At 35.6% G+C, this 14,888-nt stretch overlaps 1 protein-coding gene across 4 annotated transcripts in view; it reads right to left on the reverse strand.

The window, feature by feature from the left end:
- Positions 1–4,615: 4,615 nt before the first annotated feature.
- The window catches only part of SLC30A5 (solute carrier family 30 member 5), a 29,381-nt gene continuing 19,108 nt past the window's right edge, over positions 4,616–14,888 (reverse strand). For 3 of the 4 annotated variants that reach the window (XM_027100948.1, XM_027100949.1, XM_027100950.1), the window contains exons 8-16: positions 14,539–14,709; positions 13,797–14,085; positions 13,405–13,613; positions 12,528–12,685; positions 11,520–11,649; positions 8,974–9,175; positions 7,954–8,180; positions 6,078–6,206; positions 4,616–5,468 (exon numbers count right to left, since the gene is read on the reverse strand). In XM_027100948.1, coding sequence (XP_026956749.1) covers positions 5,298–5,468; positions 6,078–6,206; positions 7,954–8,180; positions 8,974–9,175; positions 11,520–11,649; positions 12,528–12,685; positions 13,405–13,613; positions 13,797–14,085; positions 14,539–14,709 — 1,686 coding nt within the window. In that variant the 3' untranslated portion in view covers positions 4,616–5,297. The remainder of the gene's footprint in view (positions 5,469–6,077; positions 6,207–7,953; positions 8,181–8,973; positions 9,176–11,519; positions 11,650–12,527; positions 12,686–13,404; positions 13,614–13,796; positions 14,086–14,538; positions 14,710–14,888) is intronic. The other variant, XM_027100951.1, reaches the window with a different exon arrangement.

The following is a 14,888-nucleotide window of genomic DNA, read 5'->3' on the forward strand; positions in this document are numbered from 1 at the left end:
CCTTAGTTGAGGCTCCAGGGCTCCTTTGTTGTGGCATGCAAACTCTTAGTTGAGGCATGCATGTGGGATCTAGTTCCCGGACCAGGGATGGAACCTGGGCCCCCTGCATTGGGAGCGCGGAGTCTTAAGCACTGCGCCACCAGGGAAGCCCCTTGTGGTTAACCTGTAACCTGGTATTCAAATATCTTCAATGCCCTGCTCCTAACCTTCGTAATCATAGGCCTACTAACTCCACACCCACACCCGAAAGCCATGATTGTGCAAAACTGAACTACTGATGGGTATACGCACTTTACTCCAGAGGAAATTAATCCCCTTGCCTTCTATTTCCAACCCCACTGGTCTCTTTGATCTATCAAATGCCACCTCCTTTGTGAAGCCTCACCTTCTTCCCTTCAGCTAAAAGTAACTTCTCCATTTTCTGAACTTTGCCACTCCCTTACGGCACCAAATCTCTCTAAATCTTGAATTATAGTTACATACATCTTATCTTCCCTACCGTAATAAGCATAGTGAAGGCAGAGTTTGTGTCTGATTTTTTACCTTAAACAGCGAGCTTTTGGGTAAGAGGCAATGAACATGCTGCTTAGTCTACCCAAGTCCCCATCCTCTCTCATTTAGGCTTGGGCAAAAGCCTTCTAACTCTTCCTTGGATTCTACTAGGCTCTTCTATCATGATCCTTTTGAAACACATCAGCTCGAGTCAGTTCCTTACTCAAAGCCCTTCACAGACTTTCCATGTCCTCACTACACCACTTGACTAATTTTGCTGCTATCACACTGGCCTTCTTGCTTTTCTTCTATCATGCTAACCACCTCCTGCCTCAAATGCCTTACATTTGATATTCTTTCAGGATAGAATAGTGGCTATTAATAGAATACAGGACTTCCCTGGTGGCGCAGTGGTTAAGAATCCTCCTGACGACGCAGGAGACACGAGTTCGAGCCCTGGTCTGGGAAGATCCCACTTGCCGCAGAGCAACTAAGCTCGTGCACCACAACTACTGAGCTTGAACTCTAGAGCCCGCGAGCCACAACTACTGAGCCCATGTGCCACAACTACTGAACCCATGTGCCTAGAGCCCATGCTCCACAACGAGAAGCCACCGCATGAGAAGCCCGTGCACCGCAATGAAGAGTAGCCCCGACTCGCCACAACTAGAGAAAGCCCGCATGCAGCAACAAAGGCCCAATGAGCCAAAAATAAATAACTAAATAAATGAATAATAAATTTATTAAAAAAAAAAAGAATACGGTCTAAGATACTAGGTACGATTTGCTTCCTTACTCAAATCAGGTTGTCTTCCCCCATAGAGATCCTTTTTGGCCATTCTCTAGCACCCCTGTTAAGGGTGAAACCAGAGTGCCTGGTTTGAACAGTTGGCTTTACCACTTACTGGGTGTATGATCTGGGGGCAAGTTAACCTTTTTCTTCCTCAGTTTCCTCATCAGTAAAATGGGGATAATAATTACACATATTGATTGCTTAGAACACTGCCTGCCTGGTACACAGCAAGCGTTCAATAAGTTATTGCTTTTCCTCATAGTGCTCATCACAATCTGACATTTTTACATATTAGTCTGTGTCCTACACTTGAAAGTAAGCTCCTTTAGGGCAGGACTGTTTTATTGGTGATTTTATCCCTAGCTCCTAGAGCAGTGTCTTGCTATAAAGAACTTCAATGCATTTTGTTGAGTATGAATGGATTTATTCAATGTTTAAAAAAAAAAACTACTGAATTGTATTATTTTCTTAAATAGGCTTTCCATAACTGTGTGAATATTAATATTGACAGATCTATGTATTGTACTTTGTTGCAGAGGAAACCTCCTTGGCCTTTAAATTCAAGTGGAAAATAGCCACAAAGAGGAACAATGTATCTGAAAAAAATCTAGTCCACTATACTGTGTTATTGAACTAGATCAGTTATAGCTAACTTATTATGTGATAATACCAGAGTACTAGGAGAAAAAATGGATAATTGTGTGCTTACCACACAGTAGCTTCGAATAATTACTAGCAAATTATAAAAGCACTTGAAAAAGAAAATGCAGAAGTTATACTTAAGATTTTGACAATTGTATACACCTGTGTAACCACCACTGTGCTCTAGATATAGAACACTTCCATCACTCCAAAAAGATCTCCCTGCCCTTTTTTTTTCTAACAAACTCCCAGTCTTTGCAAGGCAAACATGTGGCAGGCAAAATAACGACCCCCAGAAAGATGTCCTTGTCCTAATGCCCAGAACCTGTGAATATGAACATACCTGTGACTATATTACACGGCAAAAGGGACTTTGAGATAGGGGATTATCTGGTACCTGGGTGGGCCCAAAGTAATCACAAGAGTCCTTAAAAGTAGAAGAGGAAGACAGAAGAGTGAGTCAGAGAAAGGTGCTACAGTGGAAGGAGAGGCAGGAGAGATTTGAAGTGTAAGAAGCACATGACCTACTCTTGCTGGCTTTGAGGATGGAGGAGAGGGGCCACAAGTGAGGATGGAGGAAAGGGGCCACAAGCCAAAACATGCAGGTGGTCTCTAGAAGCTGGGAATACCAGCAAAGGAACAGGGACCTCAGTCACGATCATTAGGACTGAATTCAGCTAACAACTTGAATGAGCAAGGAAATGGATTCTGAGAGCCTCCAGAAAGAAATGCAGCCCGGTGGCAACTTGATTTTAGCCCAGTGAGTCCCATACTGGACTTCTGACCTACAGAATTGTAAGATAATAAGTTTGTGTTAAGCCCTAAGTTTGTGGTAATTTGTTATGACAGCAATTGAAAATTAATGCTGTATTGAAAATTTCTATGCTCTATCACTATAGAGTAGTCTTCTCTGTTTTTGTACTTTATATACATGGAACCATATAGTAGACCTCTTTTGTGGCTGGCTTCTTTCAATTATATGTATATATAAATATATATATAAATATATATATATAAAAATATATATATAGACACACACACACACACACACACACACACACACACACACACACCCATATATATATATATTTTTGTCGCACCCTGTGGCATGTAGGATCTTAGTTCCCCGACCAGGGATCTAATCCGTGCCCCCTGCATTGGGAACGAAGAGTCTTAACCACTGGACTGTCAGGGAAGCCCCTCACTTATAATGTTTTTGAGATTCACTTATATTGTTTGTAACAGTAATTTTTTAAAAACTGCTGAGTAAGTAGTCCATTGTAAATACACCATAACTTACTTATCCATTCTCTCGATGATGGACATTTGGATTCTTTCCGGTTTTGGGGTCTCAAGAAGATGTACATTCTCGTACCACTCTTTTTATAGACATGTTTCCATTTCTCTTGGGTAAATACCCAGGAGTAGAACTGCTGGGTCACAGGAGAGCTGTATGCTTAACGTTAAAAGAAATGGCCAAACGGTTCTCCAAAGTGGCTGAAATTTCAAATTCCTACTGGCAGTTTGTGGGTTCCAGTTGCTCCGTATCCGTGAATTTGAGCAGATTGTATTCTCATTTTATGTATGAGGAAAAAAAAGATACCCAGAGAGGCTGATTTGCCTAAAGTCATATGGTTTGTATGAGCCAGAACCAGGACCCTGGTGCTCTCCATACTGGAGTTTACCTACTTTCCGTCTGTACTCCCTCACCCTTCAGTGTTGCATTCTCTCTCATCTTGATAGTTGTCCATCACATTAGTTTAATTTTCTTGCTATTTTTATGCCTTCCAAGGGAAATGACAATTAAAAAAAGATGTAATATTTATTGTACCTATCTACTTAAAATTTTTTAATGTATAAAAATTACATTAAAACATCAATATGCAATTATTTTCCCACCACTCAAAAATTTTAATATGTATTGAAGATTCTGGACCAGAAAATGTGTAAAGAGAAGACAAGAAATATCAAAATAACTTATAACAAATTTCTAAAACCTCTCACATTTTAAATTTGTAAGACAAAAATATGATTTAAATACATGTTTGCCATTATGGTATAGATAAGAAAATAGTATCCATACTAAAATTAATTCATCCTACTTATCAAAATTCCTAGTATAAGAGTGAAAATACTCAGATGCTTATAAATAGGTATTCAAAAGTTTCTCTTGGTCAACATTCTTTGGTGTTCATAAAACTGCATATATTATTATGTATCTATTTATCATACAGTCTTTTCAGACTATACATTCAGTTTAAATTGTAAATAAAAAAATATAGATATTACTATAGAAAGTAGTTATAGAGTAAGTATTTTGATTTCATAGTGCCCAAGGGTTTATGAACAAGATTTACTTATTAAACTTTAAAATAACCACCTAATTCTTTGATATTTCTTCTACATCTACATGTTCCAGAAATTAAAAAAAAAGTTACATCTATAGGCAGAAAATTAACTCTGAGTTGACAATTATTTATGACTCTCTCCACTGGCTGTTCCACAACATATGAAAAGATGAAAAGCCTAGCATTGCTTGGATACCAGCTTAATAAGCAACTTGGAATGCCAGATGCATAACAAGAAATGGAATATTCTACTTTAGAGGAAGAAGACAAGAGTGAATAACATGAACACAACTTAGTCTAAGTTCTTTACCCTAATAAAGTAATTATTCATTTGCAAATATTACCAAAAGTAAAAAAATTTATTTTACAGAGTGGTTGGCTTTTGTAATACATCAAAAACTGTCATGTTATCCTTCACTATTCTCACTGCTGCCTCATATCAGTGGTTGAAGTTTCTCCCAAATAATTTAGTTTACATTTAAAGTGGCAATACAGGTTTTACTTAATGGATTTAAGTTATAATTAGAAACCAGTTTTATATACAGAAAATCCATAAATATAGAACTTTTATTCCTATTTTATCCTAGGGCTATGCAAAAAATTGACTAAAAATTTTTCATTTGGGTCTTTGTAATAAACATGTAAATACATTATTTACAATGGAGATGCTTTCTTACAGAAAGTAAACACACAGAAGTTATTTTGGTCTTCACTAGAATCCATCATTATATGTTCACTTTTGAAGATGATATGATACATCACGTTCACTTAAATTTTAAGTTTCCTGTTTTACACGTAATTTAAACAATTATTTTACTTGTACAATTAACGCTTCATTCTGTATTTAAATTTCCTTTAAGAAAGATTCCTTGATCCAACTGTAGGGAGCTTTAAAATTTTTTTCAAATACCACAAAATGTTTCTGTACAATTATGTGCAATTTTCTTCCTTCTGGCGATATTATAAATACCCGGTCATTTCATCTTCATTGTTCATATCCCAGGGGTAATTCCCAAGTTATCTCACATGATGTAAGTACCATCTTTGTAGTATTTCATGGACTCCATTTGTTTTGTCATAGCCAGAACATCATGAAATCCAGTACTTAGGCCAGACATATGTTGAAAGTATGCTTCTTTTTCCACTTGAATTGTTAAGTTGTTTACTCCAGCATCTTTAAGTATTCCTGTAACCTGTTATAAAAATCCATACATTTAAAAGCATTTAGATTAATGCATTTAGTGCACTTGGATTAAATAATAGATATCACATTTTTTAAAACAGCCACAGATAGTCAATGATAAATCCTTAAAATAATGTTTATTATTTAGCTGGTCAAATACTACACAGGATCTTTTAGAAGGCCAGTAAATCACTGACCTGACATTCAAAGTAGAAAAGGAAATCAGCTACTTTTCCAATTCGGTAGGTCTAGAATAGGGATACAGGAACTGTTTTGATCCTTATCTCCAACCATGACACATACCTGCCAACTTTATTATTATTATTAACTTAGGACTATATTTATAATAACTTATTTCTTGACCATCTATTGGGAACCAAGGTGGATTACAAATGAACTTTTTTTTACATTAACTTAAGCTTGTCCTCCACATACTAAAACTTGACTTTATTTTTTACCATTTTTGGATATAAAACAAATCTAGATGTAAAACAACAACTTATCCTTGGACAGCTATAAGAATGATATTTTTAAACAATTAAATGACTACTGAGCTGTATAACTTACAATGTGTGTAATTACCTCAACTGAAATTATTTTAAAAACTTAAGATTATTACCTGCTGTACTATTCTTTGTTCCAGCACATCAGATGTCACCTGTATATGAATTGTTCCTGCCACAATATTGGCAGAATGACGCCAAAAATGTGGGTCTCGGTATGATATTAATCCTTCAATTTTCTGTAGCTGTCAAATAAAAGGAGAGGTGATATAAATGGATTTGAAGGCTAATTTACTGAACACAAAGCAGTCTTTCTAGTCCAGAAACCATTATTAAGCTGATTTAAAAAAAAAAAAGTAATAAGGAGAGCCCAGAAATGAGAAAGGAATGGGAGGGACAACTAACTTCAAGTAAAGGTGTCTAAAATATTTTGACCTGGCAGTGATGCCAGGGAAGGAAGTTTGGAATAGGAAGTGAACAGGGTTACACAGGTGACTTTAAACCCATTTTCACCGATGTAAGATGTACTTTGCCTAGTCTAAACATTGGATACGTTCAATAAACCATGTTGTTTCCTTTATATTGATACAGACATTCCAGTATTATTTGTCATATTTGAGATAACACATGCAAAAGATATCCTTCATGTTCAACAACGGAGGGCTAGTTAAATAAATTATAGACTATCCACACAATGTAACACTACCCTGTCATTAAAGATGTATTAGAATATTTATCAACATGACATAATTAAGTGGGGAAAAATTTACAAAGCAGTACAAAACATTTTTTTGGCCATTTTTATTTTAAAAATATTTTTATACAGAAAAATGACTCAAAAGTGTTTCTGGGCTTCCCTGGTGGGGCAGTGGTTAGGAATCCACCTGTCAATGCAGGGGACATGGGTTCAAGCCCTGGTCCGGGAAGATCCCACATGCCACGGAGCAACTGGGCCCGTGCGCCACAACTACTGAGCCTGCGTTCTAGAGCCTGTGAACCACAACTACTGAGCCCACATGCCACAACTACTGAGGCCCACGTGTCTAGAGCCCGTGTTCTGCAGCAAGAGAAGCCACCGCAATGAGAAGCCCACACACCGCAATGAGTAGTCCCTGCTCACCACAACTAGAGAAAGCCCATGCACAGCAACAAAGACCCAATGCAGCCAAAAAAACAAACAAAAAAACCAATAAATAAATAAATAGATAAATTTAAAAAAAAAGTGTTTCTTTCCAGGTGGTGAAATTATATGTGATTATTATTTTTTTCTTTTTTCTACTTTGAAGCTGTCTGTAATGGATATGTATTATTTTTGAAATAAAAAACTTTCTTTTTTAGTAGGATGTATTAGTCGCCAATTATGACAAAGTGAGAAAACTTTACTAATTTTATTTATGAAACCAGTGGGTTAAGATGCTATACCTTAAGTATTCAAGATGCCAACTGTTCATCAGCAGATCCTAATTACTTTAATATGATATGTCAGGGACTTCCCTGGTGGCGCAGTGGTTAAGAATCCACCTGCCAATGCAGGGGACACAGATTCGAGCCCTGGTCCGGGAAGATCCTACATGCTGTGGAGCAACTAAGCCCATGTGCCACAATTACTGAGCCCACGTGCCACAACTACTGAAGCCCGTGTGCCTAGAGCCCGTGCTCCGCAACCAGAGAAGCCACCGTAATGAGAAGCCCGCGCACCGCAACGAAGAGTAGCCCCCACTCACCGCAACTAGAGAAAGCCCGCGCACAGCAACGAAGACCCAATGCAGCCAATAAACAAATAAATAAACAAACAAATAAATAATAAGATATGGCAAACCACAAGCTGAAATACATTCTATTTTGTGTTTGGTTTTCCTATGAATTGCCTGTTTATATTATCAGTCCATTTTCCTACAAGACTGTCATTTTCATTTCTCATTAGGTCAACTTATTTAATTTCAAATACTATTTTAAAAGGAAGAAGACTAGTAAACAAATTATACACAGTACCTTTTCTAAGGCAATATGTAGTTCTTTTTCATATTCTGGTGGCAGTCTCAGAAGGAGAACCTGACAGGCATCTTTAATCAGTGGGACAACACTGAGAAATATTAATATAGCGATAAAAAGAGAACAGAGGGGATCAGCAATGAACCATCCAAACTGCTCTATAAGAATGGTGGATACGATCACACCAATACTGCCAAGTGTGTCTGCCAAAACGTGTAGAAATACACCTACAAGTAAGATACATAAAATATTAAAAATTAAAGCACATTTAATTTAGTTCTTTTATTCATTCTACAAATATTACGAGGTACCTATTTATTCACCAGGCACTCTGCTAGGGGCTGGTACTTCAAAATGACTAAACATGGTCACTTCCATCAAGGAATTCATGGCATAGTGGTGAAAGTAAGGATGTGGGCAACTATTACCAGTGTGGTGAGTTTTATGATGGTGTGTGGGAAAGCTTCCTAGAAATCATACATGAGCCAAGTTTTGACATTACCTAAATTATTTCTACTAAAATATCAGAATAGGGAATTCTCTGGCGGTCCAGAGGTTAGGACTCCGCACTTTCACTGCTGAGGGTGAGGGTTCAATCCCTTGTTGGGGAACTAAGATCCCACAAGCCATGAGGTGTGGCCAAAAAAATAAATAAATAAATAAAACATCAGAATAAATATCTCAACATAAATGATACTTCCCCCATATTTTTTTTCAGTACAATAAAAATTTCTTAGTTCTTTTATAGTGAAAGTGCGTAATCCACAGTTTCCCTTGCAACTAATATTTACTCAAATGTCACTATGAAAAGGACTCTATAATTACAATAATTTATTTTTAAAAATTGACATTTATGAACAGTTGTGAGCATTTTCTGTAACAGATGACTTTAGATCTCTTTTTAGTTACAGGTTGGTTTTTTAAAATAAAATTGTACCAAGAGCCCAATACTTAATACAAATAAACAATGTCAATTCAGAACATAGTTGAAAGGTAGGACAGTATCTGGCAAGGACTCACCCCTCATGTTAGCATTCATGCCTCTGCCTGCAGATCCGTGGCTGTGACCGTGCCCATGGTCACTGTGTCCATGCACATGGTGTGAATGGCTGTGATCAGAGGAGTGACAGCTTCCTTGAGAAGCTCCATGGGTATGGTTATGGGCATGGCTAAAGGCACAGATACCAATAAGGTTTACTATCAGCCCTCCAACTGAGACTGGCTAGCAAAAAAGAAAAAAGAAAACCTTTAAATTTGTAATTAAAAAAATAAACTTGTTATTTAAAATTTATTATGTTGCTATATATGTTTTTTGGTTTATAGTTTTGAAAATATTCATAGTAAAACCTCATTAAATTCAATAATAAAATTTTAAAAGTGTGAATTTTAGAAGAAGCATTTAACTTTCAAATACCAAAGTGCTCACAAGTAAAAGGATTTAGATTTGCTTTAACTAAATGATTAAGAATAAAAATGTACTTGATTCAGGGTTTATGAATAAATAAATGATGCTAAAGTTTTGTTTTGTTTATTTAAATAAAGAGTTTGAAAGTACTGCTTACTAGAGCAAGTATACACTGTACCTGAAATCTCATTTATATTACTAGGTAAATATCAATACTTTAAAAGGCAATGACTGTAATTTACTAATGAGTGGATTACAAATAAACACAGTCTTACTGTTTCTTAACTATAGTAAAATTTCCCAAAGTAAAAAAAGTACAATGGAAAAGCATTTTTTAAAAAACAAAGTAAATGAGATTATCTTGATTTAATGGTGCCACAATAACACCCCAAAGGATACTTACCCTTGATTATCCCCTCTTACAAAATGGTTTTGAATAGTAGCTCTAGCTCAGGGCACTATTTAATTTACATACATCTACAATTTCTCCTTTAGAGAAATCCATTTGTTTTATTTTTAATTTTTTAAATTAAAAAACAAATTTTAACATCTTTACTGGAGTATAATTGCTTTACAATGGTGTGTTAGTTTCTGCTGTATAACAAAGTGAATCAGCTATACATATACATATATACCCATATCCCCTCCCTCTTGCATCTCCCTCCCACCCTCCCTATCCCACCTCTCTAGGTGGTCACAAAGCACCAAGCTGATCTCCCTGTGCTCTGTGGCTGCTTCCCACTAGCTATCTATTTTACATTTGGTAGTGTATATATGACCATGCCACTCCCTCACTTCGTCCCAGCATACCCTTCCCCCTCCCCATGTCCTCAAGTCCATTCTCTACATCTGCGTCTTTATTCCTGTCCTGCCCCTAGGTTCATCAGAACCATTTTGTTTGTTTGTTTTTAAGATTCCATATACATGTGTTAGCATATGGTATTTGTTTTTCTCTTTCTGACTTACTTCACTCTGTATGACAGACTCTAGGTCCATCCACCTCACTACAAATAACTCAATTTCGTTTCTTTTTATGGCTGAGTAATATTCCATTGTATATATGTGCCACATCTTTATTCATTCATCTGTTGATGGACACTTAAGTTGCTTCTATGTCCTGGCTGTTGTAAATAGAGCTGCAATGAACATTGTGGTGCATGTGTCTTTTTGAATTATGGTTTTCTCAGGGTATATGCCCAGTAGTGGGATTGCTGGGTCATATGGTAGTTCTATTTGTAGTTTTTTAAGGAACCTCCATACTGTTCTCCATAGTGGTTATATCAATTTACATTCCCACCAACAGTGCAAGAGGGCTCCCTTTTCTCCACACCCTCTCCAGCATTTATTGTTTGTAGATTTTTTGATGATGGCCATTCTGACCGGTGTGAGGTGATACCTCATTGTAGTTCTGATTTGCATTTCTCTAATGATTAGTGATGTTGAGCATCCTTTCATGTGTTTGTTGGCAGTCTGTATATCTTCTTTGGAGAAATGTCTGTTTAGGTCTTCTGCCCATTTTTGGATTGGGTTGTTTGTTTTTTTGATATTGAGTGACACATATCTTAATTGTGGAAGAATGAAAAACTAAACAACTGTTATAAGTCAATGTTGCTAAAAGAAGATTGCACAAGATACAATGGGAATATTCAGAAAGGGAAATCTAACACACTTAAGGTGGGAAGAGAGGGACTAAGGGAAAGTATCCCACCAAAGGTAACTTTAGAAGCAAAGCCTAAAAGGGCAGAAGTGAGGGAAGGGCGTGAGAACTATAAGGAACAGCGCATGTAAAGATTTGGAGGTACAGGGAAAACATTAAAAGTTGCCATAGCAGTAATTTAATCTAGAGTACAGCCTTTGAATATTTCCTCAGGTATTCAAAAACACATCTTCAAACAAAAACGTTTAATAAGGCAGAAAAGAAACTGTTTTAGGATATTATCTAATATTTGACTACTAGCGTATTAGAGAAAAGTGTATTAATTAATTTCGAAGAGTCAGCCGTGTAAATGTAAATAGCAAGATAGGAAGTTATGTTAATTTAAATTAAAAAATAAGTAAATAAAACCTTCCTAGGTCAGTAACTACAAGTAGTTAAACTTTAGCAGGGAAAAAGCTGTATGAGTTTGAGCAGAAATTCAAATAGGAAAATGAAAAGACTTACTGTTAACATGTGTGTGTCTAATTCCGGAGGATCAATTAATCTAGCCACTGATTCCATAAACACGAAAAAAGCTATTACCACTAGAAAAAGCCCATTAATAAATCCAGAGAGAATTTCTATTCGGCCATACCTAAAAATGTAGAATATATTTTTAGAAAAGGAAAATGACAAATATTTTTAAAGTATAAACATTATTATGTTACCAATGAGGAAATGATTTTCAATGACAGATTTTCAATTACACAAATAGTAAGACTAGAAAATTACCAAGTTATAAATATCATACTAATGCTGGAAGGTTCTTTCCATACATATATATTTGTTGAAATCTTATATATTTATCAAAGTCCTTTGTCAACGTCCCTTCTTACACAAAGCCTGTCCTAATTTCTTAGCAAGAAGTTATTTCTCTCTCCTTTAATCCTTTGGTGTTCTCTGTATCTCCGTCACAGCACATAGATTGGGCTTTGTATCAAAATTTTTTGTAATTTGGGGTCATCCATCTTTCAAAATATAAACAGCTGAAGTAAGAGCTGAATTATTAACCTATTTACAATAGTTCTTATCAAAATATCTTGCACAAATCAGGGATTCTAATATTCGCTGAACTGAATGATGACTTAGTGAAAGGATACTGCATCATTTCACTAATGATGACTTAGTGAAAGGCTACTGCATGCATAGCCACTTTAAATTTTGAATTCTCTTTCTAACTGCAAAGATGTGAATGACCATGAACATTCCATTACCTCAAAGAAACACTGTTGGCCAAATAGCTCACTATTTAACTGATTTTTTGCTATCTACCTATGAGAGGGATTTGTCAGGGAGTATACAGTCTTAAGCTTACTGCCATTCAGTATTTATCAAATGCTTGGTTTAGTTTCTCTTATCTACTTTAAATTAAAGAAAAATGAAGCTCTGAAAAATTAAATTTGTATTAAAAGTAGTAAAATTTTATTCTATAAGATGGAATTTGCTACAAGCCTTGACAGTCAGGGTACCTACCCATAGGAGAAAATCCGAGTTGCTTTCCATCTACTCATCAGGGCTGCAAAAAGTCCCATGACCAAAGCAGAGCAGTCAAAGAGCATGTGAAATCCATCTGAGATCAGACCCAGACTATTGGTCAACACGCCATAGAATAATTCCACAAAGGTAAAAAGCTAAAACACGTTTAAAAAAAAATAGGAGAGGAGTATGTTGGGAAATACTGTTTCAAGAGAGATTTATCAGAATTTAATCATAAGGATTTTAACCTTTAGTTACCCAAACCTTACTTGAAGATATTATATAACTGTCTCTTTCGTTATTTAACTGGTTCTCATACAAGAAACCTCATTTCATATAAACTATAAGGAATCAAGCTAAATCAGATATGTCTATCTTATAAACTATTTAAAAGGGGATAGTTTTATTTATATGTCTGTAGAACTAAATAAACTAGACTATAAAATGTTAGCAAACTGGTCAGTAGTGAGATCTTATAAGGAGTAGATAAAAATCTTTTTTTCTTTTTGGCTGTGCCGTGTGGCTTGTGGGATCTTAGTTCCCCGACCAGGGATTGAACCTGGGCCCCCGGCAGTGAGAGCAAGGAGTCCTAACCACTGGACCACCAGGGAATTCCTGATAAAAATCTTTATAAACTACTATATCTATTAATTTGAAATAGCACACTAAACCAACGTTTTTAAAATACTTCAAAAAATTGTTTGTTTAAGTAGTACGAATATGATCCTGTAATCTTTCTAATACTTAGAGAAAATATAATTTTAGCCCATTTCTAATTACTAAAATTATTCGGGAATTACTAAAATTATACCAGAACTGTCAAAATTAAAAGATTAAGCTTTTAAGATATGCCACTAATATTTAAAACTCTTACCAGATTCAAGCACAAGAAGTAAAAGATCTGTCTAGAGTCATTCTCCTCAAGAATTTGTTTTAGTGATTCCTTAATAAACCTAGGGATTGACTGGGAGCTATGCTGAAAAGCATCACCCATGAAGTTATAAAGAGGTGTTCCTTCAGGAGAATATCCAATTAGGGTACCTTTCTGTCCTCTCTTAGAAGGAGATGATAAGATGTTGGCAGCTAGAAACGGAAGAAAAAAAAAAAAAGGAATATTACAAAAGTTTAAAAAATTTAAGCCACCACAACCCAACACAGTATCTATCAGCACTAAATGTAGGAAGCATTGAACAAATTCCCAAATTTAGTAAATGACTGAACATCAGAATCCAAAAGATGAAATTTGCTAAAGGGAAAAATGCTTACACAAAATGAAGAATATAGCGCTCACTACCACCCCTCCAGAAAGGACGTGTTCTGTGCTCTCCTGGTGTGCTGCTTTGTTTATGGCCCGAAGCTGGTCTGTTATTGGATGCGTCCAAAAATTTCCAAAAAGTAGAGCACTAATAAAAATGGGAAAGGATCCATATCGGGCACATTTGGAAACTTCCATTTTGACTGAACAAATGGAATCGACATAGAAATCCAGGATCATGACAAAAAAAACAACCGTTGTGAAAGGCATAATGAGAGAAAACCAAGACTCGACTTTACTCTAGAAATTAAAAAAAAAAATTGTTAATACCATACGGGTATAAAGTTCACATCTTATATTTTAGTTAATCCCTTTATGTACAAACAAATATTCCCATGATTCAATATGATTTGTAAAATGCCAAAATATAAGAGTTATAAGATATTGGCACACTTTACTAGTATTCCCCAAAGTATTAAAAAAAGAAGCATTATTGTTTAATAATTTTATAAATACTTGGTGATATATAATCCTTGGGTTTGTGGGTAGGTATTAAATTATTATTAATAATATTATTAGTACTTAACTGATTTCTATGGGCCACAGGAATGGGAGGGATATATAAATGTAATAGTACTTGATAATTTAAAGCCACTTGCAACATCAAATTGAAATAAAATACAATGTACTGAACTAAAATCTATAAATAACAGCAATTTATTTTACTTATTACCAATAAATTCCTGCTCTTACCTCAGTTGTCACAGAAAGAACAACGACCCATGGGCATAAGAGAAGCACAGAAACAATATGGGATAAAGCTTGAAGACGTTTGGTTCCACCAACATCTATAGAGAGTTTTCTAGAAGCTGTATGAAAACCAACTTTACAACACAAAGCCAGTACTAGCAATAATACTCCACCCTATGAGTAAAAGGAGATAAGTCTCATTAGAAACACACAGTTCAACACTCAAGCCTTAAATACATAATATTTAAAGAAATGGAGCTAGCATGTTTTTTCCATAACCCAAATTACTGAACTACTTAAATGGCTGGCAGTACTGTAAATTACTGATAACTTATTTTAAATGTACTTTTATA

This window comes from Aethalodelphis obliquidens, unplaced genomic scaffold (genome assembly GCF_003676395.1).
Source record: "Aethalodelphis obliquidens isolate GAN/ISIS:26980383/991018 unplaced genomic scaffold, ASM367639v1 scaffold4, whole genome shotgun sequence".
NCBI lineage: Eukaryota > Metazoa > Chordata > Mammalia > Artiodactyla > Delphinidae > Aethalodelphis > Aethalodelphis obliquidens.